The sequence below is a fragment of the Mustela nivalis genome (genome assembly GCF_964662115.1).
Source record: "Mustela nivalis genome assembly, chromosome: 2".
NCBI classification, from domain to species: domain Eukaryota; kingdom Metazoa; phylum Chordata; class Mammalia; order Carnivora; family Mustelidae; genus Mustela; species Mustela nivalis.
In genome coordinates, this window is record NC_139021.1 from 176930040 (window position 1) to 176958018 (window position 27979).

General features: G+C 50.8%; 1 protein-coding gene and 2 long non-coding RNA genes across 4 annotated transcripts in view; 2 read left to right on the forward strand and 1 right to left on the reverse strand.

The window, feature by feature from the left end:
- The window catches only part of WDR11 (WD repeat domain 11), a 59900-nt gene extending 52803 nt beyond the window's left edge, over positions 1-7097 (forward strand). For both annotated transcript variants that reach the window (XM_082722676.1, XM_082722677.1), the window contains exons 22-29: positions 580-645; positions 1420-1597; positions 2186-2281; positions 2822-2987; positions 3280-3377; positions 3721-3866; positions 4809-4888; positions 6142-7097. In XM_082722676.1, coding sequence (XP_082578802.1) covers positions 580-645; positions 1420-1597; positions 2186-2281; positions 2822-2987; positions 3280-3377; positions 3721-3866; positions 4809-4888; positions 6142-6299 — 988 coding nt within the window. In that variant the 3' untranslated portion in view covers positions 6300-7097. The remainder of the gene's footprint in view (positions 1-579; positions 646-1419; positions 1598-2185; positions 2282-2821; positions 2988-3279; positions 3378-3720; positions 3867-4808; positions 4889-6141) is intronic.
- On the reverse strand, positions 6687-25496 carry LOC309860510. The gene is made up of 3 exons (XR_014309410.1): positions 24588-25496; positions 18701-19047; positions 6687-17868 (listed from the first exon to the last, which is right to left on the reverse strand). It is a non-coding gene; the product is annotated as an uncharacterized lncRNA (long non-coding RNA).
- Positions 24472-27935, forward strand: LOC309860516. Its single transcript, XR_014309417.1, has 2 exons — positions 24472-24563; positions 25932-27935. It is a non-coding gene; the product is annotated as an uncharacterized lncRNA (long non-coding RNA).
- The last annotated feature ends 44 nt before the right edge of the window (positions 27936-27979 follow it).

Genomic DNA, 27979 nt, shown 5'->3' on the forward strand with positions numbered 1-27979 from the left:
AACAGTGACATTGTAATTCCTATAGTGAGATAGCTGTTCATGTTTTCAAAACCATGAGTTAAAACTCTTGCAGGACTATAAGCCAGAATCAGAGCCCTCACCCCCTGTGATGGTTGACAGGTACCAGTTCTCCAGGCCTAGACCCACTGTGAGCCTTTTAAAACATTTGTCATTTCAGGGTCACGGCAAAGTAACTTCCTTTGTCAGTTCTAAGCATACTAACTAGTTCAAAAAGAACAAAATATTTCAGGAATAGCAAAACTTGGGCGCCTGGGTGGCTCAGTTGTTAAGCCACCTTCGGCTTGGTCATGACCTTCGGCTCAGGTCATGATCCCAGGGTCCTGGGATTGCTCCGCAGGAAGCCTGCTTCTCCCTCTCCCATTCTCCCCTGCTTGTGTTCCTTCTGTCTGTGTCTGTGTCTCTGTCAAATAAGAAATAAAATCCTTAAAAAAAGAATAGCAAAACTTTAAGTAGATTAACAATTTTGAGTGGATTTCCCCTTTCAAGAGTATACTAATTTATCTCCTTTATGTTTGATTAAAAATTTTGCCTTCCCTTTGTCTGGATTCCTGTTTACAGTGACATCAAGAAGCTCTTGCTTGATCCAGAATTCACTCTCCTGCAGAGATGCCTGCTGGTTTCAAGGTAACAGTCAGTGTTCTGTGTAAGAGACAGAATTTCAGATGAACTCATTTCTCTTATTGAGGGTTCTCAGTTAACACCAAACAAACCCTTTTAGATTTTAGAACAACGTATCAGTTCATCCTTTATATTTGCTTTACAGTTAATTTTGAAACTAGTAATACAAATGGGAAAAAAAATTCACATTTTTAATGTGAGATCTAGGCCTTCTCTACTGAAAAGGCTACCTTCTACAGACAACTTTTTAAAATTTGTGTTTCAAAATATCAGTTACAAAGAGCATGTCCTTAGTTATACCAGTAAATTATATTTAGAGGCAATAATCTGTACTTCCTCTTTGAATGGTCAAGTCACTTACCAAAAAGAAATTTCCATCCATTATGCCCCAAATAATAAATTGCAGATATTTCTATACCTTATTTAGCCAATTTTTCCAGAGGAACTTCTTCCTTAATGTGAAGCTGTGGTCCAGATTAAAAGGTGTGTGTGCTCCTGACAAAGCCGGTGAATCAGAGCCCAGGCCTTGGAACCATCATGCTGCTCTTAACACAGCACAGGGGGGTTTGGGTGTGAAAGGGCTGTGCCCTTAGGCTCTTGGGTTGTCTGAGACAACCCAATTAGGGCTGGAGAATGGGCTGCTTCCTCTGTCACCCTGCCAGGCACAGGCCTGCATCCCAGATGCTATGCTCCTGGTCCCTAAGGCTTTTGTGGAGAGCCCCTGTCCACGCCCAAGTCTGCTGTGTGCGCTCAGTGGGACTCTGGTGTCACCCTTCTCAGGCTTTATGGCGATGAGTCAGAGCTACACTTCTGGACTGTTGCTGCCCACTACCTGCACAGCTTGTCCCACGAAAAGCCAGCAGGCACCCCAGCCTCTAAAGAAACTGTGCCTCGGGACAAAGTGAATAACCCGCTGGATATATGTTATGATATTCTCTGTGAAAATGCCTATTTCCAGGTACTGTGTTGCATATATTAAACTCTTTAAAGCTCCCATCTTGTTGACTTATGTCTTTGTAAGAAGTATCTTAACTTTGGGAAACTTTCCAGCTAAGTGAAGGTGCACATAATAGAAATAAGTCTGTTGGCGCCACTGCATTAAAAAAGGCCTGACTCGGGACTTGAAAAGCTCACAAATGCTCATTGAGTTTTTTAATACACATTAGAATTTTACTATTAAGTCCTTATTTTTTTCTTTGTCTTAAAATTGTTAACTTAGAAGATTCACTATTATTCTCTAATTTTATTTTCTATAAATAACAAACATTTCTTTCACTCAATTTGAATTTGTTATTCTGAAAAGGTACTTTCACTGCAGGAGAGTCCTTCAGTATGTGGAGGGCCGGCTTCTGTAAGCGGGCAGACTCGCACACAGATGAGAGTTCGTTTCAACATTTCTCTAATCAAACTCTTATTATGTTGTGAAGTTGATTAGCTAATAACTTCAGAAGGCAAAATAATATTTATAAAAGGATTTTATTATAGTAAAATTTAACTCAAGTCTTAGATTGACTCAATTTTTTCTTTTTTTCTTTTCCTACTCTAGAAATTTCAGCTGGAAAGGGTGAATCTACAGGAAGTAAAGCGGTCAACTTATGATCATACAAGGAAATGCACAGACCAACTACTTCTCTTGGGTCAAGTATGCCAGTCTTTACAATTCCATTCACGTTTCCCGGAATCGCTAGCTGATGAGTGTTTCAGAGCATCATGTACATTATGCACACACACGCACACGCACACATATACACATGCTTGCACAGATAGTAGATCATAGTATTTCCCTGAACGAATACATGTAAATTTCAGCTTTATTTCAAAAGACCAACAAATCTTGTGAGAAAACAAAAATCTATGGTTGACTAGCTTAGAATTTTGGCTTGCGTAATGTCAGATGAGACCTGACTGGTTTGGTTTGTTGTGGTTTTGTGTCTCTGAATTGATGCAGAGCTAGAGTAAGCAGTTTCTTGAGTGTCTGTGTTAACCAGACTGTGGTTTTACCTTTGTTTCAAAGAAGCAGGCAGACATGCTGTGATCACTATATATAAGCAAAGCATTGACAAGCAAATTTTGAAAGTGAAAGTCTTCTCTAAGCTATTAATTTCAGTGTACAAATCATAAATTCACTAAGATTATGGTGGAAGAAAATGGTCTCATAATTAGAAAAACTCTTTCTCATTAGACAGACAGAGCTGTGCAGTTGCTGTTGGAAACAAGTGCAGATAACCAGCATTATTATTGTGACTCCCTGAAAGCCTGTTTGGTCACAACTGTCACCTCCTCGGGCCCCTCCCAGAGCACCATTAAGCTGGTGGCCACTAACATGATCGCCAATGGCAAGCTGGCAGGTGAGGCACGCTTTGTGGTATGTTTGTGCGTCCTCTGGACAATCAGGCCCGTTCCCAGCAAAGCATTTGATTATGTAGTAGTTGTTCCTTTTTTTCTGTATGAACCTGTTGTCACACTGTCCAAGAGCACAGGCCTGAGGGGACGCAGCCAGGCCGGCTGACACGGCGAGAGCACTGAGCCCACGCTCTCCCACTTTGTTGTTGGGGCTGAGGCGGTGCCGCCTCCACTCCTGACTCCGCGGGGCCGTGGTGTCACCTGGCTGTGGTGACAGGCTATCGTTCTGTCTTCCAGAGGGAGTGCAGCTGCTCTGCCTGATAGACAAGGCCGCGGATGCCTGCCGCTACCTGCAGACGTACGGCGAGTGGAACCGGGCCGCTTGGCTGGCGAAGGTAGGTGACTTCCTGAGGCTCCTTGAGCATGTGGGGTAGAGTTCAGTCTTGAGCTTGGACTTGTGATTGAGAAGCGGTGTTTTGGCTGCAAAGCTGCTATACAGATACTTTCTTGCAACTCTAAGGCTCCCATTCTTTATGAAGAAATTACATTTCTTCTTATGGAGTGTCGGATGTCTTTGGTAACAAGTAAGTGAAAGCAGCTGGCCCTTTCCCTTCTGGGGTGCTGGGATGTGAGCCCAGACTCTGGCCTTGGTCGCACAGGCGCAGAGCCCATGTTGATCCCATTACGGTTTTCTTTACGTAGTGCAGGACGTCTTTTTGATGTGGGCATCTCTCTCAGGTCCGTTTAAGCTCTGAAGAGTGCGCCGATGTTTTAAAGCGCTGGGTGGACCACCTTTGCTCTCCACAAGTCAACCAGAAGTCAAAGGCCCTCCTGGTCCTCCTCTCCCTGGGCTGCTTTTTCACGGTGGCCGAGACACTTCACAGGTACACCCAGAGTGCTCCGCGCCTTGGTCGGGGGACGGACTGCTTCGTGCTCTCTTGAGTAGTCTCTGCTGGGTGGATGGAGCACTCTGTGTAGAGCGAATGGAAAACTTACCTTTTAGGGTTATTTCAAAACAAAACAAAACAAAAAAAATACCTCTACAGAGAATGGAACAGTCATAGTCCAGGTTAAGACATCTTCATTGGGCCTAGGAGCTCTGTTTTCCTACCAGTATATTCACCAAAACTAACAGGTGTCTATTTAAAAAGAATGTAAACGAAGACTTCAGGAGCAGTTACGAGGAAGGGGAGAGAGCAGCGGGAAGGACGGCGGGGCGCTGCCGGTGGGAGGCGTCCCCTGAAAGTCACGCCGAGAACCGAGGGGACATTGTATTTTATTTATCTAAAACTAAGGGATGTTGAGGCATATGGCGAAAGACTCTGTGTTAAATGTGGACAGTGGGTATGTAGATACTTGCCCTATCTCTGGATTTGTGTATATTTAAGTATGTTACAGTTTTTGTAAATATTAGTTAGAAAGAGCCTGGGGCTGGGGTACCAGGTGGCTCAGTCGATTAAGCATAGGACTCTTAATTTCAGCTCAGGTCATGGTCTCAGGGTGGTGAGATCGAGCCCCGCATCAGGCTCTGCGCTCAGCATGGAGTCTGGTTGTCCCTCTCCCTCTGCTCCTTCCACAGCTCTCTCTCAGATAAATAAAAAATAAAATCTTTAAAAAAGAAGAAAGAGCCTGGGGTTAGGGACATGAGTATTGTCCCCTGCTTTCTTCTGTGAGCCAGGGCTTGGAAAGGTGCTCGTGTAACTTACTGGCACTCAGGTTTCCGGGGAGAATGGGTACCACTCTTTATTTGGCGATACGCCCTCGGGTGGGTCTTCCCCCAAACGCGGTAAATCACGAAGCCTGACTCCCTGTGTTCTCTTGAGCAGCATGAGATACTTCGATAGAGCTGCCTTGTTTGTGGAGGCCTGTCTCAAGTACGGCGCGGTCGGGGTCACTGAGGACACGGATATCCTTTGTTGGGATGGTTGTGCCAAGGAGGAGACAGATGGCACCGTGGGTTCCTCTTAGTCATGCTGCCTGGGCAAGAACTGTGTCATATCAGGGACGAGCCACACTCAGATTTGCCAAAGTCACTGAAGAGCGAGAAATGACCGAGAATCAGGAAGAAAATGGGTGCGTTGCTGGCCTCAGGTCTAAGACGGATGGGGAGGCAGCAGAGGCTGTAAAGGAATGGGACTCCGAATTTTGTGAAGGTTTGTTTGAATGTAAAAAAAGAGAAAGGAAATAATTTAGGAAAGGTGTAGGAGCCTGATACTTCAAAACAATACTATTTAAGAGAATGCACTCCATGGAATAAAATATATAAAATGTATATAAATATATATAATACAATATATAAAAATTTATATATTTATCTGGAATATACATTCTGGAATAAATAAAAAAGCCATTGTTATCCACAGTGACAGTCTAATGTGGGACCAGACGCAGCACTTCAAAGATACGTGTCACACAGGCAGGTCCCGGTGGCTGGCTGCCAGCACCTCTTGAGTCCCACATTCTCTTTGAAAGGGTCGGGCTTGAGGACGCAGCCCCCAGTCGCTTGAGTTTGCTGAGTCTCGCTTGTTCGCATCACATCTTCATTTCCACAGGTCAGATACTTGCTCTTCTGTGTGTATGTTGTTTTGTTTGTTATAGAAAATGAAACTGAACTTGAATTTCGTCAGTGTCCCATATGTAGGCACTGGTGGAGCTGCCTCTAGTTGGAAGGGGCTGCTTGGAACCTCGGGGAAACAGGGCTGCCCGAAACCCCATGCCTCCAGGCAGGCTTTGTCTTCAGAACCTCTCACTGAGCGCTGAGCGGTGTCTGCCCCCAGACCACCCACCGCTCAGCCTTTCCCATGCCAGACGGTGTGCACGTGAGTCTTCTTTCTTTGTGTAGTCTTTAGTTGTGTTAGGCTTTGAGGTAGTCTAGGAGGATATTAGCTGGATTTTCTAGAAGGAGGTGCTTTGTACTCAGCTTCTGCAAAGTGTAGTGGGTGACACTGCAGACTGAGACCTCGCCTCCCCCAACCAGGAATCACCCTCCCCCAGGAAGGGTGCCCGTGCTCAGCTGTGTTGTGCTCGTCTCCTGCTGCCCTCCTGTGGGCCCCCTTGTCCCTCAGTAGCCCCACAGAGCTGGTTTTTTCCTGCCTGTGGGAGCGTGGTGGCATGTAATCACATCTCTCTCTGGCCTTCTTTTCCTTAACTGTGGCTTACAGAAACTCATCTCTGCTATATACGCAGATTATGCCCGAAGTTTGAAGAACCTCGGTTTTAAACAGGGAGCGGTTCTTTTTGCTTCAAAAGCTGGAGCAGCCGGCAGAGATTTATTGAGTGAGCTGGAGTCCCCCAAGCAAAAACGGACCGAAGAGTGACAGGTCAATATGTGCTGGGGAACCTGGCCTTGCAAGCAGGACGGGGGCCAGTCTGGCGGTGGTCAAGGTCATGGTGTGGGCTGCTGAAGATGCCGTCCCTGCCAGGGTCCCCGTGAGCTGCTCCCCACTTTTCTGAGGCTGTTATGGACAGCAGCAAACGAGCATTTACAGAGTTAGGAGCAAGTCCCACGTCCTGTGTCTATCTCCGGAAAAAACACGAATGTTTCGGATTTTGAAAGGGTAGAACATTTTATACTTTTAGAGACAGCTTTAAGAGTCCCTGGAAATACTTTTAATTTTTTTAAACAAAATTCAGGTGACTGAATTGTTTTTCTCATTGACTGAATGAAAAGATATTTGAAAAATCGAATAGTGAGAGAAGTTTGTGAGATTTACTCTCAAATCTGTGCTGTGCCTGTGTTATATACAATCATTCAAAAGGTCGCAGACATATTTCAGTAGTAAAGATGATTTACCAAAGCATTCCTTGTTTCTTACCTTGAGAACATAGAACTCATGATTCTCTGTTTTAGGCAGTTGCTAAATTTTGTAATTTCAGGCTCGTAGGCTCATAGGGAAATTTTAAACTTTATGTTTTGTTCTAATATGTGGGATCTTGGGTATTTTGAATTTTAACTCTTGATGTATTATAGTAACCATCTTTTTGAATTCTCTGTGCTTTAATTTTCTGTCTTTGTGTTTGTCCAACAACTGAAGTATCTGAGATGTGACTATTATAAATTATTCCTGTCTATAACTTACCAAAATGATAAATAAAAAGGAAATTCCAGCCAGGCATTTGTGTTCCACAAGCTGCTGTGCAGGAAGTCAGGAGCCATGCTGGCTTCTCAGGAGTCATTCCAGCTTCTTACCCTCAGAAGGAGTCGCAGGATTGGACCAAACGCCCCCACCGTGGGCAGATCTGCCTCAGTTCCCAAGGGAGCAGGGCTCTTGGGGGGAGGTGAGGGAGCGGCGTTCCGGTCTCCCCTCCTGGATGTCCAGGGTGGTGCATCTCCTCACACCCACCAGGAGCTAGGATTTTTGAATAGAGTCATGGCCTCTGCCCTTAGGCATCAACCATCCACTCTGACAAAGAACTGAGACCCACGGAGGGGACGGGCTCACTCTAGAAGGCCTGTTCCGAGGCTGGCACTTTGGCTAAAGTTGGAGAAGAAATCCAGGATGCATTCATTAGTCCTGTAACTGGCTCACTTTTCTTGTCCTTTCTGTGCCTGGGCGGGTTACCGTGGAATTCGGAGGGCCACGGGCAAACACAGCCCTCTGTATTGCTTGTGGTTAAATGATTGCCCATGTATATTTTGTTTATGCAGCCATCAGCTACCTAAAGGGAAAAAGAATGTCGGCCTTAGTAAGCAGAGAGGAAAAAAGAAATCTTACTCTAGAGTGGAGTATTTTGAAAATTAAATATGTTTGAATTCGAGGCCAACAACTAAGCAGTGAGGCACCGCCTGCTGGGGTTGGAGGTGGGGTTGGAGGTGGGAGCCTGCTCCGTGCCTGACACCAAGGCCCTTAAGTATGTCACAGCCCAGCTGGGTAGGACAGTGGTCACTGCTCGTCACCACAAGACAGAGACCCAGTCTGTTGAAGTACAACTGGAAGTCCCATCCAGACAACCTGGGAGCCCCTCTCCCTGGTGACCTTGTGGGCCGGAAGCTGAGCGTGCAGGGACAGAGGCTAACGAGGATGAATCACATTCCCGGCTGCGCCTCAGCCTGTCTTTTCATGAAGGATCGTTAGGAACCTCGTGTTATTAGTGCATGAGCAAAGAAGGCTTCCCAAGGTGAAACCCACAGCCCGAACTGGGATGAGAGTGACAGTGACTTTGGAGCAGCACGGCCCCCTCTGTGGCCGTACCCATGGGAGTGCCGTCAGGGTCCTGGGCCCTCCCTTGGCAGCCAGTCTAGCGGATCTTGAAGACGTGGTGTGGAGGGGGGTTGCTGGGTGACCCCCTCCTCCTGGCTGGTCTCGCTTTAAGTATTTTCATTGCTTTGAAAGTGGTAGCAGGACCTTCTGTTCTAAAATAGAGCAAATCAGAGCAGCGTCTGTACAAGCCAATCCCGCGCTGCTGCTCCCGATCAGCGTGTCCATGGAACAGACCCTGGTACCAAAGCAGTTCCCTCTCAGCTGTTTGCTGCCTGGAGACGTCACCTGGCACGAGGACAGTGTTCGGTGCCGGTGATTACCCCCCGATTACCCCCCGCATCACCTTCTCCTCAGCAGCGGGGCAGGATGGAAGCGGAGTGTGGAGGCGCAAACTCGTAGCTTGTGCAGCAGTGAAGCTCTGGCAGGCCTCGGTGCTCCGGGAGCACATTGTAGCAGCCAGCAGGCCTCCAGTTCCCGTTCTGCGTGCAGTCGAGGTGACTGGTCCTAAACAATACATGCAAGAGAGAACCCTTGCCATTCAAAGGAAAAAGCATTTTGAGTTGACACTTGAAGGTGTTACTGTTTTAAAAGAAGGGAAGGGAAGAAGCTGGGCTCTGGGACTCACGTCTGAGACCTGCGGGAATCAGACCAGCTGGGCGGGCCGGAGGGAACTTGGGGAAGCAGATCGCTCTGCTGTCTTTCCTGTCCTTAGAGGATCCTTCTGTGTGTTTGCTTTTCCAGCTGTGCAGGACCCACCGAAAACAACCCCGGAACGCCCCTCTTTTCTCTCACTCAGGACGTCCCGTGATTCTGAAGCTCTCACCTGAGTCCCTTCAGGCAGTTTCAAGTATTTTCTTTCAGCGTTTGGCGCTCTTCCGTAAAAAAGTCCAAATAAACACTTCCACCGCCCTTTACTTTTGGGGGGACACTGAGAAGAAAGACAGAGTCAAGCTAACTGTTCTAATACCAGAGAAGGAGAGACATTCTGGGTTCCATGGGCAATTTGGGTGGTTTTAGCTTTCCCTTCTTCCATATTTATTTGACAGAGAGAGAGAGCACGAGCAGGGGGAGCGACAGGAGGAGGAGGAGGAGCAGGCTCCTCGCGGAGCAGAGAGCCTGGCCTGAGCCACCCGGGCGCCCTCCCTTCTTGCGTGTTTATATGTAGCACAACCAAGCGCAGTTAGGGAAGAGGGCTGTTCCAGACCCTGGGATGCACTACTTAAGACAGACTGGGCCAGAACAGGTAGTTGAAAATATAAGATCAGATAAAAAGACATTCCTCATCACTGCCTCTAAAATGTAGTCCATTTTCTCCGCAGTTAAACGGTATTTTTAAAGCTGAAGTGAAGTGGGCTGATGTGGAGGCAGAGGGGGGAGGCACAGTGGCGCAGGAAGGGGCCTCTTCACTGTGACCATCCCTCTAGGTTAAGGGTCTGCAGACGGACCTGGGGAGCGAATCCCAGCTCACTGCCCATTTTCTAAATAAAGTTTTACTGAAACACAGTCATGCCCATCTGTTCTTTGTGGCTGTTTTCATTCAGCAGGGACGAGTAGATGCAGCAGAGACCATATGGCCTGAAAAGCCTAAAATACTTAAATGTCTGGCTCTTACAGGAAGGTTTACACACTCCTGCTCAAGGTCCCACGTGCTTGCTTGGGATGAAATTTCACATGTCCGGCTGCCCTGTTGGGTGCAGATCGGTACGGAGCCCTTTGCGGTTTGCCTGTAAGCAGGTGCACTTGGACCAGCCTCTTTCCAGAAAGAGGTTGTTTCAGTGCCACCTGGCTCCCTGTGGAGGCCCAATTTCCCATGGCGCTGGGTCTAGGAAACTACGTATAACGTGAACCACCCGGGGTGACCTTAATTGTATTCCTGACAATTCTGAGATAAAAGGCACTAGTAGATGATAGAAAAACTTCAATCCAAGAGCTGTTTCATATCAACACGTTAAAGCAAATGTCAGTTTTATTCCAGACACCTCCTAACTCATTCTGCTGTGATAAAACCCTCGTTGTGTTCCAGTCGTCTGACCTCTGAGCAGCATCTTTAAGCCCTCCTACTTCAGGCAGGTAGAAGCCTCAGAATACTAATGTCCTAAGCCAGTGGTGGGCCCTGCCGTCGCTGATGTGAATCCGTAGGACCACACTGGGGAGAGAATCCTGGGCCGGGGAGCTCGGTCTGATGCACGGAATCCAGCTGGAGGACCCGGAAGTGGAACAGAGACCGGAAGTGAAGGATGGACGAGTCTGAGTGTATGATCGCATGGAAGAGCTCGGGAGGAAACTGGCAAAGTGCTGCTTGCTGAGACCTGGGAGTGAGGGAGTGAGGGAGGAACGGAGGAGGCAGGCGTGAGTCAGGGATGGGAATACCTGGGCGGCCCTGGTGCGGCTGCTCTGGTGAGTGAGCCCCGTCCTGGGAGCCCACGCATCTCGGCTCCCAGAAGCCACTTGCGTATCCGCACGCCCTGCCACACTGGGTGTCGCTCGATTTTTACGGCTTCGTGGCTGACAGTCTTGCCCCCGCTCACAGAAGAGGAAACTAAGGTTCAGAGATGTTGGGGACAACTGGGGTGACCCCCTGTCTTGGACTGTCCCCAAATGAATTTCCTGCGACTCTGGATTTGGGATGTGAAAGCCAGAATGGTGTCAGGCGACACGGGTCCTCGTAAGTGACAGAGCCGGGAGGTAAGACACAGGCCTGCCTGACGCCTCAGCCTGCATGGCCTCCACCGGCCGTGTAAACGTGCGATCGGGGACATTTTCCTCTGCAGCTGAGCTGCAGTCCTGAGCGCCCTCCTCATCTGGGGTGAGGCCGGCCTCAGTCCGCAAGCTAGGTGCAGCAAGGCCCGGCCATCAGCGGGGCCAAGATTTAAAGAGCTGTCTTCTTAGCCATCGGGTACTAGAAAGAATGTGATTTACAAAACATTATTTTAAAAACCTGTTGAATGTTTGGATGCTCCGAGTTGCTTTATCGGTTTGAAAGAGGTTATACCGTTTGGGCTGGGGACACTCTCCTTTCGTATGGAAACTGCCAAAGGATGCTATTGCTCTATTTTCTGTCCTTTTTTTTTTTTTTTTTAAGGAATAGGAGGTCCTCTGGGAGAACTGAAACCTCACCTGTCGGCTGAATCTAAACATCCATGTGCAAAACCCGCTCCGTCCATCACGGGCTTTGGGACACACGTGGCTTCTTTCTGCCACCTCGGAGGTGGCTCTGTTTCCAGGTATGATGCAGGCAGGGGACAGTGTTTGCTCCTTGTCCTGGCAGGGCAGGACCTGGGATGGCTGGTCCTTGGAACCCTGGTCTCGGTGATTCTCCTGTTCAGGCCAGCTCCCACTGCTTGGTCTGCTTGGGAGTCCTGGTGGGATTCAAGTCACTCAATGAATCTCCAACAACCTTGTGGGCCCATGTGTTCTGACCAAAGACTAAAACCAGGCAGGGCTTCTGATGAGTGGTGGGGCCGCAGCGTGCATTTGCAGAGGGAGAGGAGACCCCGGAGACCATTCCACAGACATTGTCCCTTTCACTGGCATTTGCCTGCACACCTTCCTCCTTCCCCTCCTCCCCGGTCCCAGTAACTTGGCAGCTGGCCCTTCTAGGTGAGAATTGAGCCTTAGGAAGCTGCTGGATGCCACTAGGACACTGAACAGAGAAGCAGGTCCCTACTGAGGCAGAGTGACTGGAGCTCACTGCCCCGTTCCCAGAGCAGGGCAAAGGCTAGTTTGATCGTCCATGAAGACCCAGTTCCCATCCGAAGACACAGGGCGGGAGCAGCTCACTTCTGCCCTTGGAGAACCAGTGGCCAGATGGGGGGCCAGGGAAAACCTCCCTTTGTGAGCCTGGGTCTGGTCCAAGCATTTGCTGCTTTGTCCCTTTGATCATGACACTGACCTCTCAGTCTTTTGGCCTTGGACTGTCAATGGTTGTGGCAACTTGATCCTTACACCACGGATGCAGTGGAGGGAAGTGGAAGGGCCGTGTTTGGGAGATGAGCAGCCCGTGGCTTTTTACAGAGTAGTAGCCATGCTTGGAGAGTCTCGGGGCTGCGTGGGCAGCCCAGCCCCTGAGCTCTGGACCCTCGGACCGGGATTGAACCCAGTGGATCCCGGCAGAGAGAGAGCCTACCGCTGAGACACACACAGAGCCCGCAGAGGGGACTGCTGGCTCTCCTGTGGGGGCTGAATGGTGAATGGCTGAATTCTGGGAGATGCAGGTCCGTCCCCCTGGAATCTCCGAACCTGTCCTTATGTGGAAATAGGGTGTTCGTAGACCTTGATGATTAGATGATCAAGCCACGTCTGGTGTCCCTAAGAGGAGAGGACACAGAGACACACAGAGAAGGTGGCCCTGGGAAGAGATTAGATGGATGCAACAGACAGCCTCGGAACACCAAGGAAGGCTGGAAGCCTCCGGAAGCCAGGCAGCCAGCCTCCAGAGCTGAGAGAATACATTTCTGCTGCTTTCGGCCCCCAGGTGTGAGGTGATCTGTTACAGTGGTCCTAGGCCCCGAACATGCTGCCACTGACCAAAACCGAGGACCCAGAATTCCTCAGGTCCTCCCTGTACCCCTCCTCCCAGAATAGTAGGAGTTCCAGCTCCACTCCCCTGGTGGAGAGGGCCTTTGGCTTGCATTTGTTTTTCTCGGGCCTGCTTTCCAGAAAGAAAAGAAAGGCTCCCAGTTGTACCTCTGGACCCAGAAAGTTCCTTTTTAAGCAACTTTACCAAGCCAAGCTCTCTGCCTTCTGTGTTCTGCCCCTGGTCTCAGCAGCTCTCACCACAGGTTGCTGGCTCGTCTTTCCGCTGCCTGCTGCTGATCGGAGGGAACTACAGTTCCAACATTTCCTAAGCCCACAGCCCAGGAAAGTCCTGTGTGGCCGTCAAAACCATCCAAACCCATGACTGTGGCTTGGGGAAGATTCCAGAGGTGGGACTCTGGTGGTTTTACTTTTCCAGGCTTCTGAAGCCAAGAGTTTTTTTTTTCCCCCAATATATCGCAATCTGTGTTCCTTGGAACCATAATGTCCTGCAAAATATTAATAAACATTTTTAAAGCATCATAATCAAGTAAGTTTGGGAAATGCCAAAATAAATACAGTTAAATAAGTTCTTTTTTATTGTAGACCTTCAAGGCCTTTAATATGCCAGATACATGCTGTACCCCTCTAAGCCAAGGATTATGGAATTTAAGATTCCTAAAGCTATTTGATCACAGTCCTTACCGTGTTCTGCCCGCTCCTGCCTGAGCGCGCTCTTCTGCACTTCGGCAGTGCAGACCTCCCCCTCCCTGCCTTCCTGCCAAGGCTTTCTCTTCCAAGTGCAAAAAAACCAAACCAAAACAAAAAAACAAAAACAAACAACCCCCCCCCCCCCTGCTCCTCCAGCCTGCCCCATAAGTGAGTGGACGATGCCATTTTCCAGCTGGGAACCCTTCGCCAAGTCTCTCCCTGCAAACAGTTCCCTTTCAAATGACACAAAAGGTCCTCAGTGAGCCTCTCCCACTCAGCACCTGCCATTTGCACCCTGTGACTTAACCAACCGGCCGACATACTGGTCGTTTCTGCCACCACCGCGTCGCTCTTGCCGTCTCCCACGCCCCCCTGCCTCAGCCGCCCCCTCCCCATCTCACGCCTCTGCGCGTACGGCAAGATCTCCCGCTCAGCTCCGTAATGCCCCGTTCTTCAGTCGGTCTCCTCTCCCGGGCTGGAGGCCCCAGGAGGGCAAGGCGGGTCTCCTCCAGACGGCATCTCTAGCCTTTGCTACAGGTGTCCATACACGTGATGGGTCGGGGTCCGGGCCGGCCACGGGCCATGTGTTACCAGAGGGCGAGGTTCCTGCCATGACAGGCTGTTGGGTCCATAGCCTACGGTTCTGGGCCCCTTCGCTTCTTGCTCTGCGGATCCCCTGTGCTGGTGGTGAGTACGACCGCATTGCTTTTCGTGTCCCCCGAGCCCGGAGAGTTTTATGTTGAAGGGGTGTCCCTCCTAAGCGCCATGGACTTGCGTTTTTTATTTTTTTACTCTTTCAGTCGGAGTCCTAGACCCCTCACACACAGCGGCGTGACTCCGTGTGATGCAGTGGGTATCCGCCATCTTCACGGCTTTCACCTTTCCCTTTTATTTGATATCTAACCCCCCCCACTCCCTGGACTTTGGGATGAGTATTTTTTAATATCGCATTTCCCCACTATTATCTTGTTACTTATATGTTCTATTCATTTCACAATTATCTGGGGGATTACAACACTCATCCCAACTCGTTATTAAAGTCTAACATAAATTAGTATTCTTTCCACTTTCCGGACAGTGGAAAGGACTTTAGAACGTGCTAATTCTGCTGATCCTTCTTCTGGCTCAGGAGATATTGTTACCATGTATTTTAATTCTTTGTATTTGCGGACCTCCTCGAGACATAATTACTGTTTTACGTGGTCAGTATCCATTTAGACTTGCCCACGTCAGTATGGGCTCTTCCTGTCTTACCCAACTGCCCTCTGGACCCCTCTCCCTCTCCCTGAAGAACACCTTCCACTGGGGTCTTGACTCTGTGTCTGCCGGTGATGAATTCTCTTCACTTCCCTCTGTCTTCACTGTCTTCATTTTGCTTCCATTTCTTTTGGGGAACATTTCAGGCATACAAAAATAGAGAAAACAATGGAATGAACCTCTGTGTACCCATAACCCAGCTTAAACAATCTTCTCTGAGCCCCGTTATTTTGAGGATATTTTCACTGCATAGTCCAGCCTGGTGATCATTTTCTTTCTGAAGACCCTCCATCATCTTCCTGCGGCCACGATTTCTACGGAGAAGCCCACTGTCAGTCTTTGATATGCCTGATAACCTTTGATGGTCAGATGTTCTATATAAAAAACTTCATGGAGTTTGAAGCTTTGGATGGGGCTGTCTTCCTCCGGGGGCTTTCCTTAGCCTTTCACAGGCAGCCAAGGGAGATGCCCTAGCAGTCCTGGGTTACGTTGATCCAGCTGTGGACTGAGATGATCCTAAATGGGCTTTGACCTTTGGGAGGGCTGGTCTATTTCTAGTTGACTCTATTTTTAGTGTAAGGAGCCTTTCAGGGTCCCTAACCCCACTCTGTCCACTGAAAGGTCCACGTAGGTTCACAGCCTTTCCGTCACCTCTTAAACACAGAAAAAACCATTTTAGACCATTCTTAAAGAAGGGGGTAAGTTTCCAGTGTCCCTGGGACCTGCACTGAGCAGGCCACAGCCCACAGCTGGCTGGGCGGGAACTGGCAGGCAAGGCACCTTCCCCACTCAGCAAAAGCGTGTCGTGATCCGATCTTCCCCCAGGTCCCACGATGCTCCCCTTCCACTCCTCCTCGTGGCGTCTAACAGGGCACTAGGGCACTCAGAAATGACCCATAGTGTTGAGGTCTATGGCTTTTTCCCCCCTAGATTTGTGGCCATCATATTTAAAAGATGAGACCATACAGTGTCGCAGGCTCAGGGGTGGGATGGAATGTGCATGTGTTTCTGCTGCAGCTTGATTTGGGTGGTTTGATTTTAGGATAGATTGAGTTCAGATGCACCATAACTTTTTATTTTACAGATAACAGGCTCTAGAACAAATCAGAAAATCAAATGCTGCCAAGGAGGCGGGGAGGAGGTCAGTCATAAGCATGAGCGAGACGGGCAGGGTGCGGTTGGGAGGGGTCTGGGGGCCCCAGGCTCAGGAAGGAAGGTTCGTAGCAGGAGACGGAGGCTCCGGGTGTCAGATCTGAAGTTTCAAAAGAAGCTGAAAGTCCAAATAACTTCACAGAATATCCAGACTTTTAAGTGTTGGCTTGATTTAGAAAAAAAAAAAAAAAATCTTGTACAAGCTGAACAAAATACACCCCTGAGCCAAAATTGGCTCTGGTGCCGACAGTCTGTGACTCTCACAGTCGTAAAACCAGGAAAATACCAGCACTGGGCTTTACTTGGTAACTTCCCTATGTTTATAGGCAAAGCAAAGAGCTGGAAGATACTCAGCTCTTGGGAACACCTTAGTCTTACTGCGCTGCCTGCGGGGCACGGTCCCCCGCCCCCCGCCACGCTTGGGCAGCTTGCTAGCCTGCGTCCCAGGTGTTTCTGCCTCATGCCTGGTCACCTGAGCTGTAGGTGCAATTGTAACAATATGCACGACCCTGCAGCCTTGTGCACTTGGAGGACCGAGGGGCGGGGTGTGAGCGTCTGAGGTCCGCACGGTGCCCAGACCATTTTGTCCTGCTGTCAGGGTTGAGGGTACTTTGCTTCTCCCTCTCCTGTCCTCCTGTTGGAGTGAGAGCGGATGTGCCCATGCCGACCTCTCATTCCTCACAGGGCCCCCCCACCGGCTTAGAAGGGGCCGCCTTCCCAACATCGGGGTGCATTGGCCCCTCCACAGCCTCGAGGGCCCATTCTCCAGGCTCACTGCAGGGATGGGGTGGGGGAGGAGAGAGCACGGGATGCGGCGTCGGGAGTCAGTATGGAGTCAGTGCTTCCTGTCACTCGCTGGCGGAATCAGGCATTTTGCTCTGCAATCTGAAATTCCGCGCTTTCAGCATCGGGGCGCAGCGAATGCTGATGGAGTGCAGCAGACTGCAGAGTGCAGTGCAGACCGACGCTGGCTGTCTGGTGTTCTCCTGCCCCCAGACCTGTCTGTGTGTCTGAGCTCACCCCGCCCGCTGCTCCCCAGCAAATGCTCCACGCTGCTTCCTGCTAGCCCTTCACCCATGATGATCGGCACAGCCTGTGGGGAGGAGGCTTTGGTCCTTGTTCCTGACGGAGACACCTTGAACGCCCCTCAGAGTGGTCCTGGGTGTGAAAGCCTCGCCCCCACCTCTGCTCCCTCTCTGGCTCTCCCAGTGCAGCCGCACCTCCCCACCCTCCCCTCCCAGTCGCTGCCCTTCCCCTGGACCTCAGGTCCAAACTCTCTGCTCTCCTGGCCCTCGGGGCATTGTTCTCTCTGAGCATAGGATCATTTTCACTTCAAAACCCCCAGGGCACTGCCACTGTCTTCTTAGAGTGACTATACGGTCTTCTTTTTATTTTTATTTTTTTTTAAGATTTTATTTATTTATTTGACAGAGATCACAAGTAGGCAGAGAGAGAGGAGGGAAGCAGGCTCCCCACTGAGCAGAGAGCCCAATGCGGGGCTCGATCCCAGGACCCTGAGATCATGACCTGAGCCGAAGGCAGAGGCTTAACTCACTGAGCCGCCCAGGCTCCCCGAGTCTTCTTTTTTAAAAAGAGATTTTATTTGTTTATTTGAGAGAGTGAGAGAGAGAGCACAAGCAGAAGTAGGGACAGAGGGAGAAGCACACTCCCCGCTGAGCAGGGAGCCCAACGAGGGACTTGATCCCGCGACCCTGGGATCATGACCTGAGCCGAAAGCAGCCGCTTTACCATGACTGAATCACCCAGGCGCCCCAAAGGGACCCTACTTTCAATAAGGAAAATCCCTCCAGTCCAGACTATGCTCGGGAGCTGTGGGAGGACAACCTGGCAGGTATCAGAAGGGAATGACACTGGAGGCACCTGCATGGCCGGTGCTACAGACGTGTCCGCAGGCGAACAGCGGGCGGAAGGCAGTCTTCACACTCTTCACTTACAAAGCGAACGACTAGGCGGGGGTCGGGCGTGAAGGAGGACGCGCGGTTAATGAGCACCGGGTGTCCTCGAAGACATGGATCCCAGGTCTGTACCTCTGAAACCAATAATATATCGCATATTAATTAGTTGAATTAAAATTAAAAAAACTTAAATGTAAATTACTGTGGTGCCTGGGTGGCTCAGTCGATTAAGTGTTGGATTCTTGATTATTGGCTCAGGTCGTGATATTGGGGTGATGAGGTCAAGCCCCGTGTTGGGCTCCATGTGGAGTGTGGAGCCTGCTTACATGTCTCTCTGCCTCGGGGCGCCTGGGTGGCTCAGTGGGCTAAAGCCTCTGCCTTCGGCTCAGTCATGGTCCCAGGGTCCTGGGATCGAGCCCCACATCTGGCTGTCTGCTCAGCGGGGAGCCTGCTTCCTCCTCTCTCTCTGCCTGCCTGTCTGCCTACTGGTGATCTCTCTCTCTGTCAAATAAATAAAATCTTCAGGAAAAAAAAAAAAAAGAGTCTCTCTGCCTCTGCCCCTCCCCCCACTTATGTAATTAATACAATGTAATGTAGTATCACATATAACGACATCAAAAAAAAATCAAACCTCTACAACAAATTCTTGTTGGCAGTTATGTCTACATGGTGGGATTCTGGGTGGTTTAAAATGTTCACCTTATCAGTATTATCTATATTTTCTGGATTTTTTAACAATAAAAATTTTCTCATAATTAGTAACACTGTATTGTTTAATTCTGATGACAAAAAGATCCAGCCCACCAATCCCCAACCTGTGCAGGCCACGGGGTGGGGGAGGGGGAAGGTGAAGTCTCCCGTGTCCCACGCTCCCCACAGCCCCAGGACCACCTCCCTGAGAGGCTGTGCCATCCATCACAGGGCTTTACAAGCCTCCCTCCCGCTCGGCGGTGCCCTCCTGCCTACCAGCACCTGCAGAGCATCCTCGTCACAGTGCCGATTACAGCAGGGACCCGTTCGTGTCCGCTCTTTCTCAGGTGCAGTTTCTGGTCTACCGTCTGTCTTCCCCACTGCGCTGCCTCCACAAGGGTAGGAATCCAGTGCCCCAGGGTTAGCTCTGCCTTGAGAACACATGGTGAGTGCTGAGTAAAGTCACTTAAGTGCGCAGGTGAATGCACTCGAATCAGGACTGTCTGAAAGTCCAAATCCCTGTCCCTGATGTCGTTGGCCATCAGATGCAGCCCGTTGAAATGCAGAAACCCTGCCGGACCACGGAGGCTCTTTCTCACCGGCTGGAACAGCACACCCATCATCTAGATCAGAGAAGAACTTCTTACACGTTTGTCCCCGAGGAGTCTTGCTCTCTGCAAAAGCTCCAACCGAGCCCACCTGTGTGATGTGGGGACCCTGATGTTCTCAGAGCACTGGTCTTCCCAAATATGAAAATAAGCTCCTACATTTTTTCATGTCTTATTTTAATTTTGAAGGTGCACCATTCAGTTAAAATACATATATACTATTTCCCCTCCGGACTTCGGTTTCCAAAGAGAGAGCAAAAGTTCTTCTCTAGCCTGTGCATCAGCATCACCAGGAGGGCTTACTAAAATGCTGAGCCCCGAGCCCTATCCACAGTTTCTAACTGAGAAGATGTCAGCAGGAGGCTGAGCCGGCCGCCTTCCTAGTCCGTTCCCTGGGGCCGCTGATGCTGCTGGTCCTGGCATCCCCTGTGAAGGATCGTGGAGCCATCCACTCTGCCCCGCCGATTGGGGGAGGGGAGCAGCAGCCCTGGAGGAAATCCCGGGCCCCTTTTAAGAACTGCCTGGGAAGGGGGGCACCTGGGTAGCTCAGTGGGTTAAAGCCTCTGCCTTCAGCTCAGGTCATGTTCCCAGGTTCCTGGGATCGAGCCCCCCCATCGGCCTCTCTGCTCAACAGGGAGCCTGCTTCCTCCTCTCTCTCTTTGCCTGCCTCTCCGTCTACTTGTGATCTCTGTCAAATAAATAAAAATTAAAAAAAAAAAAAAAAAGAACTGCCTGGGAAGGTGGCCGGGGCGGCCCTGTCAGCATGTCCTAGCCAGCACTGGACAGCAGAGGGCAGCAGAGATTGGGAAATGGAGTTCCTTGGGCGGCTCAACCCCTCCACTGAACTCTGTAGGCCACTGGAGTGTCTTCTGTGGGGTCTCCCATCTGGCAGCTCAGCACTCCGAAAGACATTAACCTAAGGACCAAAGGGAAAAAAAAAAAGTCCTAATCCATTTGCGCTTTCTTGTGACTCAGAGCGGTAAATTGATGCTTCACATGGAAACCTATGTAGTAGTCAGGTGATCGTAAACCACCTTTACAGTCCTGCACACCGGGAAGAATGAGGCACGGAGAAGGAGACGGAGAAAGGGCCCCTGGCCGCACACTGCCACGGGCTCAGGGTAAGGCCCAAGCCGGTCACTCTGTCCCATTGTGAGTTTTGCATTTGCTCTTAGAACCCAGCCAGGTGGCCTTAAAGGCTAGTTCTCTGCCATGGGTCTCGGGGGCGGGGTGGGGGGGCTCCAGAAGAAGCCTGGGTGTGGAAAGGCTGTGAGTGGTTTGAGTTGGGCCCCATGAGTTTAAACCCCCTCCATGTGCAGTTGGAAAAGCGGTCCCTACAAGTATTTGCCCCGGGGTCCCCAAACATCTAGTCCGAGACTGCTCAGGATTCTGGTCTGGCTCCCGTCCAGCAGGTCTTCAAACAGAGCGCCCCGTACTCACTTCCCAAGTGTGGATCTGCTGGTGTGGGCCCACTCCCCAGGCACTCTGAGTCCCCTGACCCCACTCATCAGGTCTGGTGGTGGCCCTGGGATGTGTGTGTTAGGCTCCCATGAGACTCAGGCCAGTCTTCCCCAGCCACATCTGGAGGAGCAGTGCATCGAGGTTAAACCTGGGTGCAGAGAAGACCAGAGCCCAGGCCAAGACTGGAAATCTCCTGTCTCTGTCCTCAGAATCACTCACCCTCTGGAAGGAGCATTCCTTGTTTCTGGTAACTTCCTCCAACTGTCTCTGACTGTCCTGATGTTTGGGAGGCCCAAGAGCAAAACGTGTGTGCCTGTTCCTAAAAAGGCATTAATAGAGATAACAAGCTGGTAGATGAGACATAAGTTATTTTTCTACCTTGACAACTACGTCTTCCTCATCATCTGGAAGGCCAGGTTTAAATTTAGAAATCTTACGAGTTGCCTCTCAAAACAAGCAGTGCAGAGAGCTGGACTTTGACCCGCCCCGTTTGAGGTTCACCCCCAGCGCTCTGCTGGGCCGCCAGGGGCCACGTGAACGCGTGTGAGTGCTCACGCGTGTGTACCCGCAGCCCCACACATCCAAGTCCCGCCCATCCCCGCCACTCACACAGCCGGCTGTGCTGCCGCGCACAGGAGAGAAGGCCGCACAGGCCTGGGGTCGGGTCACGGCTCCAGGTACCCAAGACAAACTCTGGGAGGTCGGGATGAAGGGCCCGGGAGGCGCGTCCCTGTCCTGGGAGGCCTCACCCTGGAAGCAGGCACATCCGCCCCTCCCGCCGGGGTCTCCAGCCCAGCCCACCTCAGGGGGCCACGCTGCCTGCTCCTCAGCCCAGCCCACGTCAGGGGCCCACGCTGCCTGCTCCTCAGCCCAGCCCACGTCAGGGGGCCCACGCTGCCTGCTCCTCAGCCCAGCCCACGTCAGGGGCCCACGCTGCCTGCTCCTCCCTTGAAGACCCCGTGCTCGGCGCCCATCAGCACACTGCACTCCTCGAAGGCCCAGCCTCTCCCCTGCACGCCTTGGGGTCCCTGCGTGTGGGCGTGTCCTCCTCAGCCCCCGGGCTCCCAGCTGCTGCCCTGATTCCAAGGTGCGCTTCTCAGTTCTTTCTGAGAGGAAAAGGATGTGAGGTCAGAGCCCCAGGGCTCAGAGGGCCCCATGAGGCTTTAGGGAGTCTCTGGGAGGGGTGGTGGTTGGCAGGACCATTCAGTGGCCCTCCAGCTCTGCCCTCAGCCTTAGGAGGCTTTCAGAGACCCCTCCCCGGCCCCTTTAGGAGAAGGCCAGATGCATTTGTCATTTCCAAGGCGGCTGGGGCTACAGGCCTTGGGTGGGCTCGTGTCTTGGCCACGCTGAGGCTGGGATGTGCCCCCGCCCCCGGTCCCAGACCGGGCCTGGGTGCTGTCGGCAGGGTGGGAGGTGAAGGCCCGGGTTATGAAAAGCTCCCAGCGCAGCCTGCTGAAGGCGGCACTGGCTTTGGGCAACCCCAGCCATGCAAGGGCTTTCTCGAGTCTCTGGCAGCCTGGTGAGTATTTTAACAAGTGCCTGAGAAGATTCAGATGTGCACTAAAGGGTGAGAGGCACAGCTTGGAAATCGTTTTGTATTCATCCAGTCAACTGGTCTTCACCAAGCGTTCCTGCCCCAGACACCACCAGACTCCTGTCTCCCAGGGCTGAGGAACGGCCAGCTCTCCCCAGCTCTCCCCACGCAGATCCAACTGCAATTTCAGGGACGCCCCTTCCAAAATGGCTGCCACCTCCAGGCCCTCTCCACCGCATCCCCTCCTCTACCTTCTTGGCCTTTACCACAGGCACCAGCTAGCTCATTCTTGTATTTATTTTACTCACGGCTCTGCCTCCCTCTGGAATGTAAGCCCCCCTCCACAGCCCCCAGTCAAGGGCCTGATGTGTCAAGACCACTCCTCCCTTGCCAGGGTTGCTGGCATTTAATGGGCTCGGTGAGTATCTGCTGGATGACGAATGGGGCCACCACGACTCAGCGGATGCCTGTCACTTCCCGGACTGAGACAACGGGACACGGGCGCCTGCTGGACAAAGAGGGTGTTTGAAAGGCCAGGTGTAGGTGGAGGAAGCCTCAGGTCTTGAAGCCCCGGCATGGTGGGCGGCCAGCCCCTCTCTGGGCCATGCGCTCATGAAAGGCAGAGAGGAAGAGAGACCGAGAGGCTCCCAGACAGGGCGTCCCCCCTCGCGAGGAAGGATTCAGGGCTCAACACGCTTCCTGGGGTCGGGTCTGTACAGGTAGAAGGAAGAGGCCCCAGCTGGCTCCCAGGCTGGGCCAGCCCAAGGCCTGGCAAGAGACTTCGCTGCAGAACCTGCTTGTACGTACTTGCTCGCTGGCACGCCTTGAATTGTTTTTTGGCTGCCTTGTTAGCAGATGAAGCTTTCTTTTTAAAAGATGAAGAAGAAGAAGAAAAAAGAACCTCGAGCAAGGGCTTGACTGGAGCTGACCCCGGAGGAGGCGGAGGCCGTTACTGATGGGCGCTACATTGGTCTAATTAATCTTCTTGTCAACAAAGTTGTTCGCTGCCAGTGCCAGCCCCTGACATCACCCCGCAAGCTTGCCACACTGGTTCGTACCCAACTACAAAGGCCGCCTCTGACCCGGCCCTAAGCTCACCAGCCCCCATACAAATGCCCCCTGGACTGGACCTGAGGAGGAGAGCAGAGGTCTTGCACCCGCCAATGTAGGGGGTCCCCAAGGAATCAGAAACCTGGAAGGCTCAGGGGGTTCTGCAAACCTTAAGGAGCCTGATTCCCAAAGAAAGTCAGAGATCCTGGGCTTCAGATTACGTTCGGGATCTCTGCTAACCGCCCTATGGAACTGAACCCAGGCTTTAGGAATTCGGGGCACTGCGGTCAAAGGGGGGAGACCGGTCCTGCCGGCGGGAGTCCATGGTGCAGACTGTGTGGTTTGTGGGTTGACCTGCGCCCCCTGGTGGCCACTGCCCGCCACTGCAAGAGTCTCTTCTGAATTCTCCTGCGGGCCCTCCCGGGACCACCGCCCCCTGCTGTCACGGTCTGGATCCCCCTGCTGATTTCCCGCAAAGCGTCCAGCACCGTCTACACTCACCTGTTTGTTTACTTGTTAATCAAGCTGCTCACCCACCAGCTTCTTCACCAAGTCGTCCCTGGATGAAATCCAGGGACTCTGTGATTCCTTTCCCTAACCTCTCATAGAAACTTAACATTTTCTTCAATTATGAACACAGGCAATTCGTCACAGCATATCCGCAATGCCTGTGACTTTGTCACTGGCAGAAATCATGGCTATTTGCACATCACATCCCTGTTGGTGCACTTGTCTCGAAATACCACGTGCGCATCACCATACGGAATAGCAATAGTTAGCATTCTGGTCTGTAGATCTTGCTACATGGTGTATTAACAGAGAACACGACTATGTCACAATTTAAGAAGATATTTTGGGGACTGTGTTTTCGTATAATTGGTTGCTTCGTAATTCTGTGTACCTTATTTTATGTGTTTGCCGATGTTTTGAGAAGGAGCCCAGGGGCTTCCCCTGACCGCTAAAGGGTTCTCGGGATCCTTTGCCCCCTTTGCTCCTTTCTTCAGGAGAAATAAATCCATTGCCCCACGTGGGGGCGGGGTGGGGGGCTTGCTTCTTCCACGGAAGACTTCAGGACTGACCAAAGTGTCCCCTCTGAGCAGCACCCCACCGCGCAGTTCCTCCTGCTGTTACAGCCACACGGACCGCCTGAGCTTAGAGCTGGAGATCAAGGGGTGTTCCCAAAAGGACGGTTTGGTCCTTCCCCAACCAGGCATCACCCAACTAACTCACTGGTCCCTGAGAGGGTTTGAGAGCGCGGTCCCAGCTGCGCTTCCCATTCCAGCCACGCGATGGCGCTGTGCGCCCGGCCGCGGGCTCCGCGTGTCCAGGCCTGCAGCGCCCTAGCTGCGGACTCCCGGGCCCGACTCCACGCCCAGGATTCCCGGTTCGGTTCCCGCCTCCGAAGGGCCGTGGGACACCTCCCCCCCCGCCCCCCAGCTCTGGGAAGAATGCTCGCCGAAACCTCGCTGAGGTTAACCAGCAGCAGGTCAGTTACCCATCAGCAACTCACCTGTCACGGATCAGTTACCATCAGTTCCGCGGAGCTGGAGATCAGCCCCAGGGCTGGAGGCCTGGGAACTCGGGGCAGCGGCCCTGGCCTGGCAGAAGGTGCGAGAGGAGCCGGGTTCTCACTGCCCTCGGGCTGAAACTCCAGGAGCCGGGCTTTGAGAACCTCTAACTCACTGCCCAGCACACCCCGTGCCCTCAGAGGGGGCCATGGCGTAGAGACCACAGCCCTGTCGTGGGAGCGGGGGTGGACTTGAGTTCCAATTCCGTCTCCGCCTTTGCTTCCCTTTCCCCTTTTGCAAAGCGAGGATAGAGTCCCGACCAGTTGGCAGGATGAGGGAGATGATGCTAGAAAAGTCTTACTGGGGCGGCGCCCTGGGTTCAGGCCCCGGGGGATCTGAAATCATCATCCCTTTGTGGCCAGGCAGGCCTCTGTGTCGTCTTCCCAAACAGGAAGAACCTCCTGGTTGTGGAATTCAGTGAGGGGCATGCAGAGCTCCAATGGCGATGGGACAGGTCATCCTGATGTCGTTCCTGAAAGAGGACTGAAGTGCCCGCCGGTCCACGTCCACTCTGATAACACAGCCCCTCGGGCCCTAGTTCATGCCAGGGAGAAGGCCTGCACAGGCTCTCCCGTTTCTAGAGAGGACTGGGGCTGTGGGGATTGCTGCTTCTAGAAAGGAAACTCACTAGAAATGAACAGGGAGATGGGTCCTTTGGAAACTGGTTTCTGGTCAGAGAGGGTCAGCACAAACCCAGCTGAAGTGTTTCAGGAAAGTCTTAGGGTGACCTTGTTCCGGCTGCTGCCCCGGCCCTGTCCTGAGGCCCGTTTCCTTGCGTGGTGGCTGTCTCCCAGCAGACAGCCCCTGACCTGTGCCTGTGCCTGTGCCTGCAGTCAGTGGGCCATGCTGGCCTAAGCCAGGCCCTCTCTGAATCGGCCAGGGCCCAGGGTGTCCATAATTAAGAGACACACGTCAAGAATGTAAATTCCTGTGGTTCCCAGCCTAGAAAGGGTTCATTTGGTGCCTCGGGACAATTACAGGCTGAGAGAGTCTGAAAGAGCCAGTGTTACTGTTTAAAGTGTTATCAGTTTAATGAACTGCTTATGAAGTGTTAATGCGAGCGTAAACACGGCATCTGCACTTGCATTTTATTTGTAGACTTCAAACCTGGTGCTTAATGTTTTGAAAATGCCCATTAATGGTGTAAAATCAAGAATTCCTAGTAGGGAAGAAGGAGATTCTTTTGTCGTGTGTCCCTAAACTATCTCAAAACATGTGTAACACACATACACACACACGATCTGAACACAAAGACCAAAAAGATTTTTTTTTTTTTTTAATTATAGAAGCAGGAATTTGCAACTCTGTTCTGTGTTGTTGCAATGACTTGGTGTGTTTTTGCTGGAAGAAAGAATGAAGAACTTAAAATCAGAGGTACCATCAACACAAATTTCCCAAAAGTTGTTCTAGGAAATCTGTCATTTCTACCCACGTCTTCCAGGCCAGAAAACAGTCTACAGTAATATTTACTGCGTTTTCATGAGAAGAATTTCCAAGCTACCCCTTGAAGCAATGAAGTTGGATTTGGAGCAAATTGAAACGTTTTGAAATTGCTTATTTTCTTCCAAAATTTGTATTTTTCTCCTTATTTCCTGTTAAATCAATGGCACTCATTAGCAACCATATTTTTGCATTATATACTCAGCAGAATTTTCTCTCCATGACTGTATTCCAAATTAAACTTCTAAGTTTCCAGGAAAAGTGTAACAAATGTTTGAATCAGTCAGAAGTCATACTAATGAGTGAGAGAGAGAAACATACACACAAATTTCTTCTTCTCTTGGATAGCTATTCCTTTTTATCTGCTTCACGTTTTGGGGTGCTTTTCTTCCTTGGATCTTGAAAGGACTGTTCACCAAGCAAGAAGGCTCTGGAAAATGTGAAGATGTCTGAACTCAGAGCCATTGAACAGTTCTGACAGATGCTGGCTTCAGGGAAACAAAGGCAGGATTTGGATGGGGCCGCCTATGACCAGTTGCACAGCATTACAGCAGGAAGGCAGTCCGGTCTGGAAGCCTCATTTTACAGATGGTGTGGCACAATTCCAGAGTACGACAGCAGTGTGTCCGAGATAATTTCATGATAAAGTTGCAAGTAAAGCCCAGTCCCTTTGCTGACTGTTCTTGAATGAGCAGCTACTATTCTCAATTTTGGGTGTCTCGCTGCTGGGAGACGGCAGAGACAAAGCTAAATGCAAGTTGTTGCATTTTAGCAACAACAGGCACATGACCCTTAATAAGAAGAAGGTGACAACTCAAATGAATTTCCTGTCAAGGTGACTTCATGAGGCCCAAGCTCTCTCTTTACTCACTCTTGTTTGCTTCTCCATCCCAAAGCCCAAGACCAGGATGAGCAGGGAAAAATTAAAAGAGTGGTTTCTCAGGGAAAAGTTGTCACTTGCTCTGATCAACAAGAATTTAATGGGAGGAGGCCTGAAGCAGGAAGTTTTTGTAGCATGATCCAGAATATTTTGAGAAGGAACCATAGTAAACGTATTATATTGTTGAGGGGAAAGAAGAAAAACAAAGATATTATAAAAATTTCAGCAGCCCAATCAGCAGATGGAGGGGGTAACAGAGTCTCAAACACAAACCCTAATAGAAATACTATAGATAAAAAATTAGTACATGGTTAAGATCCGTGAGGAAAGGGAGGTCAGTCCACAAATGATGTTAGGACCAACCATGTGGAAAAGATTAAAGATAATTCCTAGTTCTCCCCATATATCAAAATTAAGTCTATAGACATTTTTAACATACAATCGAAGATGTACATAAACTTCAGATCTTGAGAGGGAAGGACCACGTAGGTATAAAGGTTTAGATGTGAGTTAAAAAGTAAGAGATGATTGCGACGGACCACAGAAACTGGAACTCAGTGTAGCTGTCCGTAACACTGGGAAGATATGCTAAATATCACAAAGAATTGTATTTTGATGTGGAACCCTATTGCAAAAACTCGTAAAAGGGCTGAGATATCTGTAAGGAAAGGGACAGAGAATGTGAGTCAATGGCAGAAACACACATGGTCAGCAAACATGTACAGTGCTTCTGTATTCATCAAAAGTGGAGATCCCAAGCCAATCATGCAAATTCATGTTGCCCCTTTCACTGTTGTTGGACCTGCGCCGGTCCACCTCCCCGGTGGGAGCTCACACTGGAGAGCAGCTTTCTGCAAAACAGTGATGTTTCTCAAGAGCCTTAACAATGACGCTGTCATTCCACCATGTTCTCCTGTTGCTCCAAGTGCGCCACAGTCTGCTAAGAGCACGAGACGGACGTATGAGGTTTTCCATCATGGAAAAACAGAGTTAGCCTCTACAGCTGGAAATAAA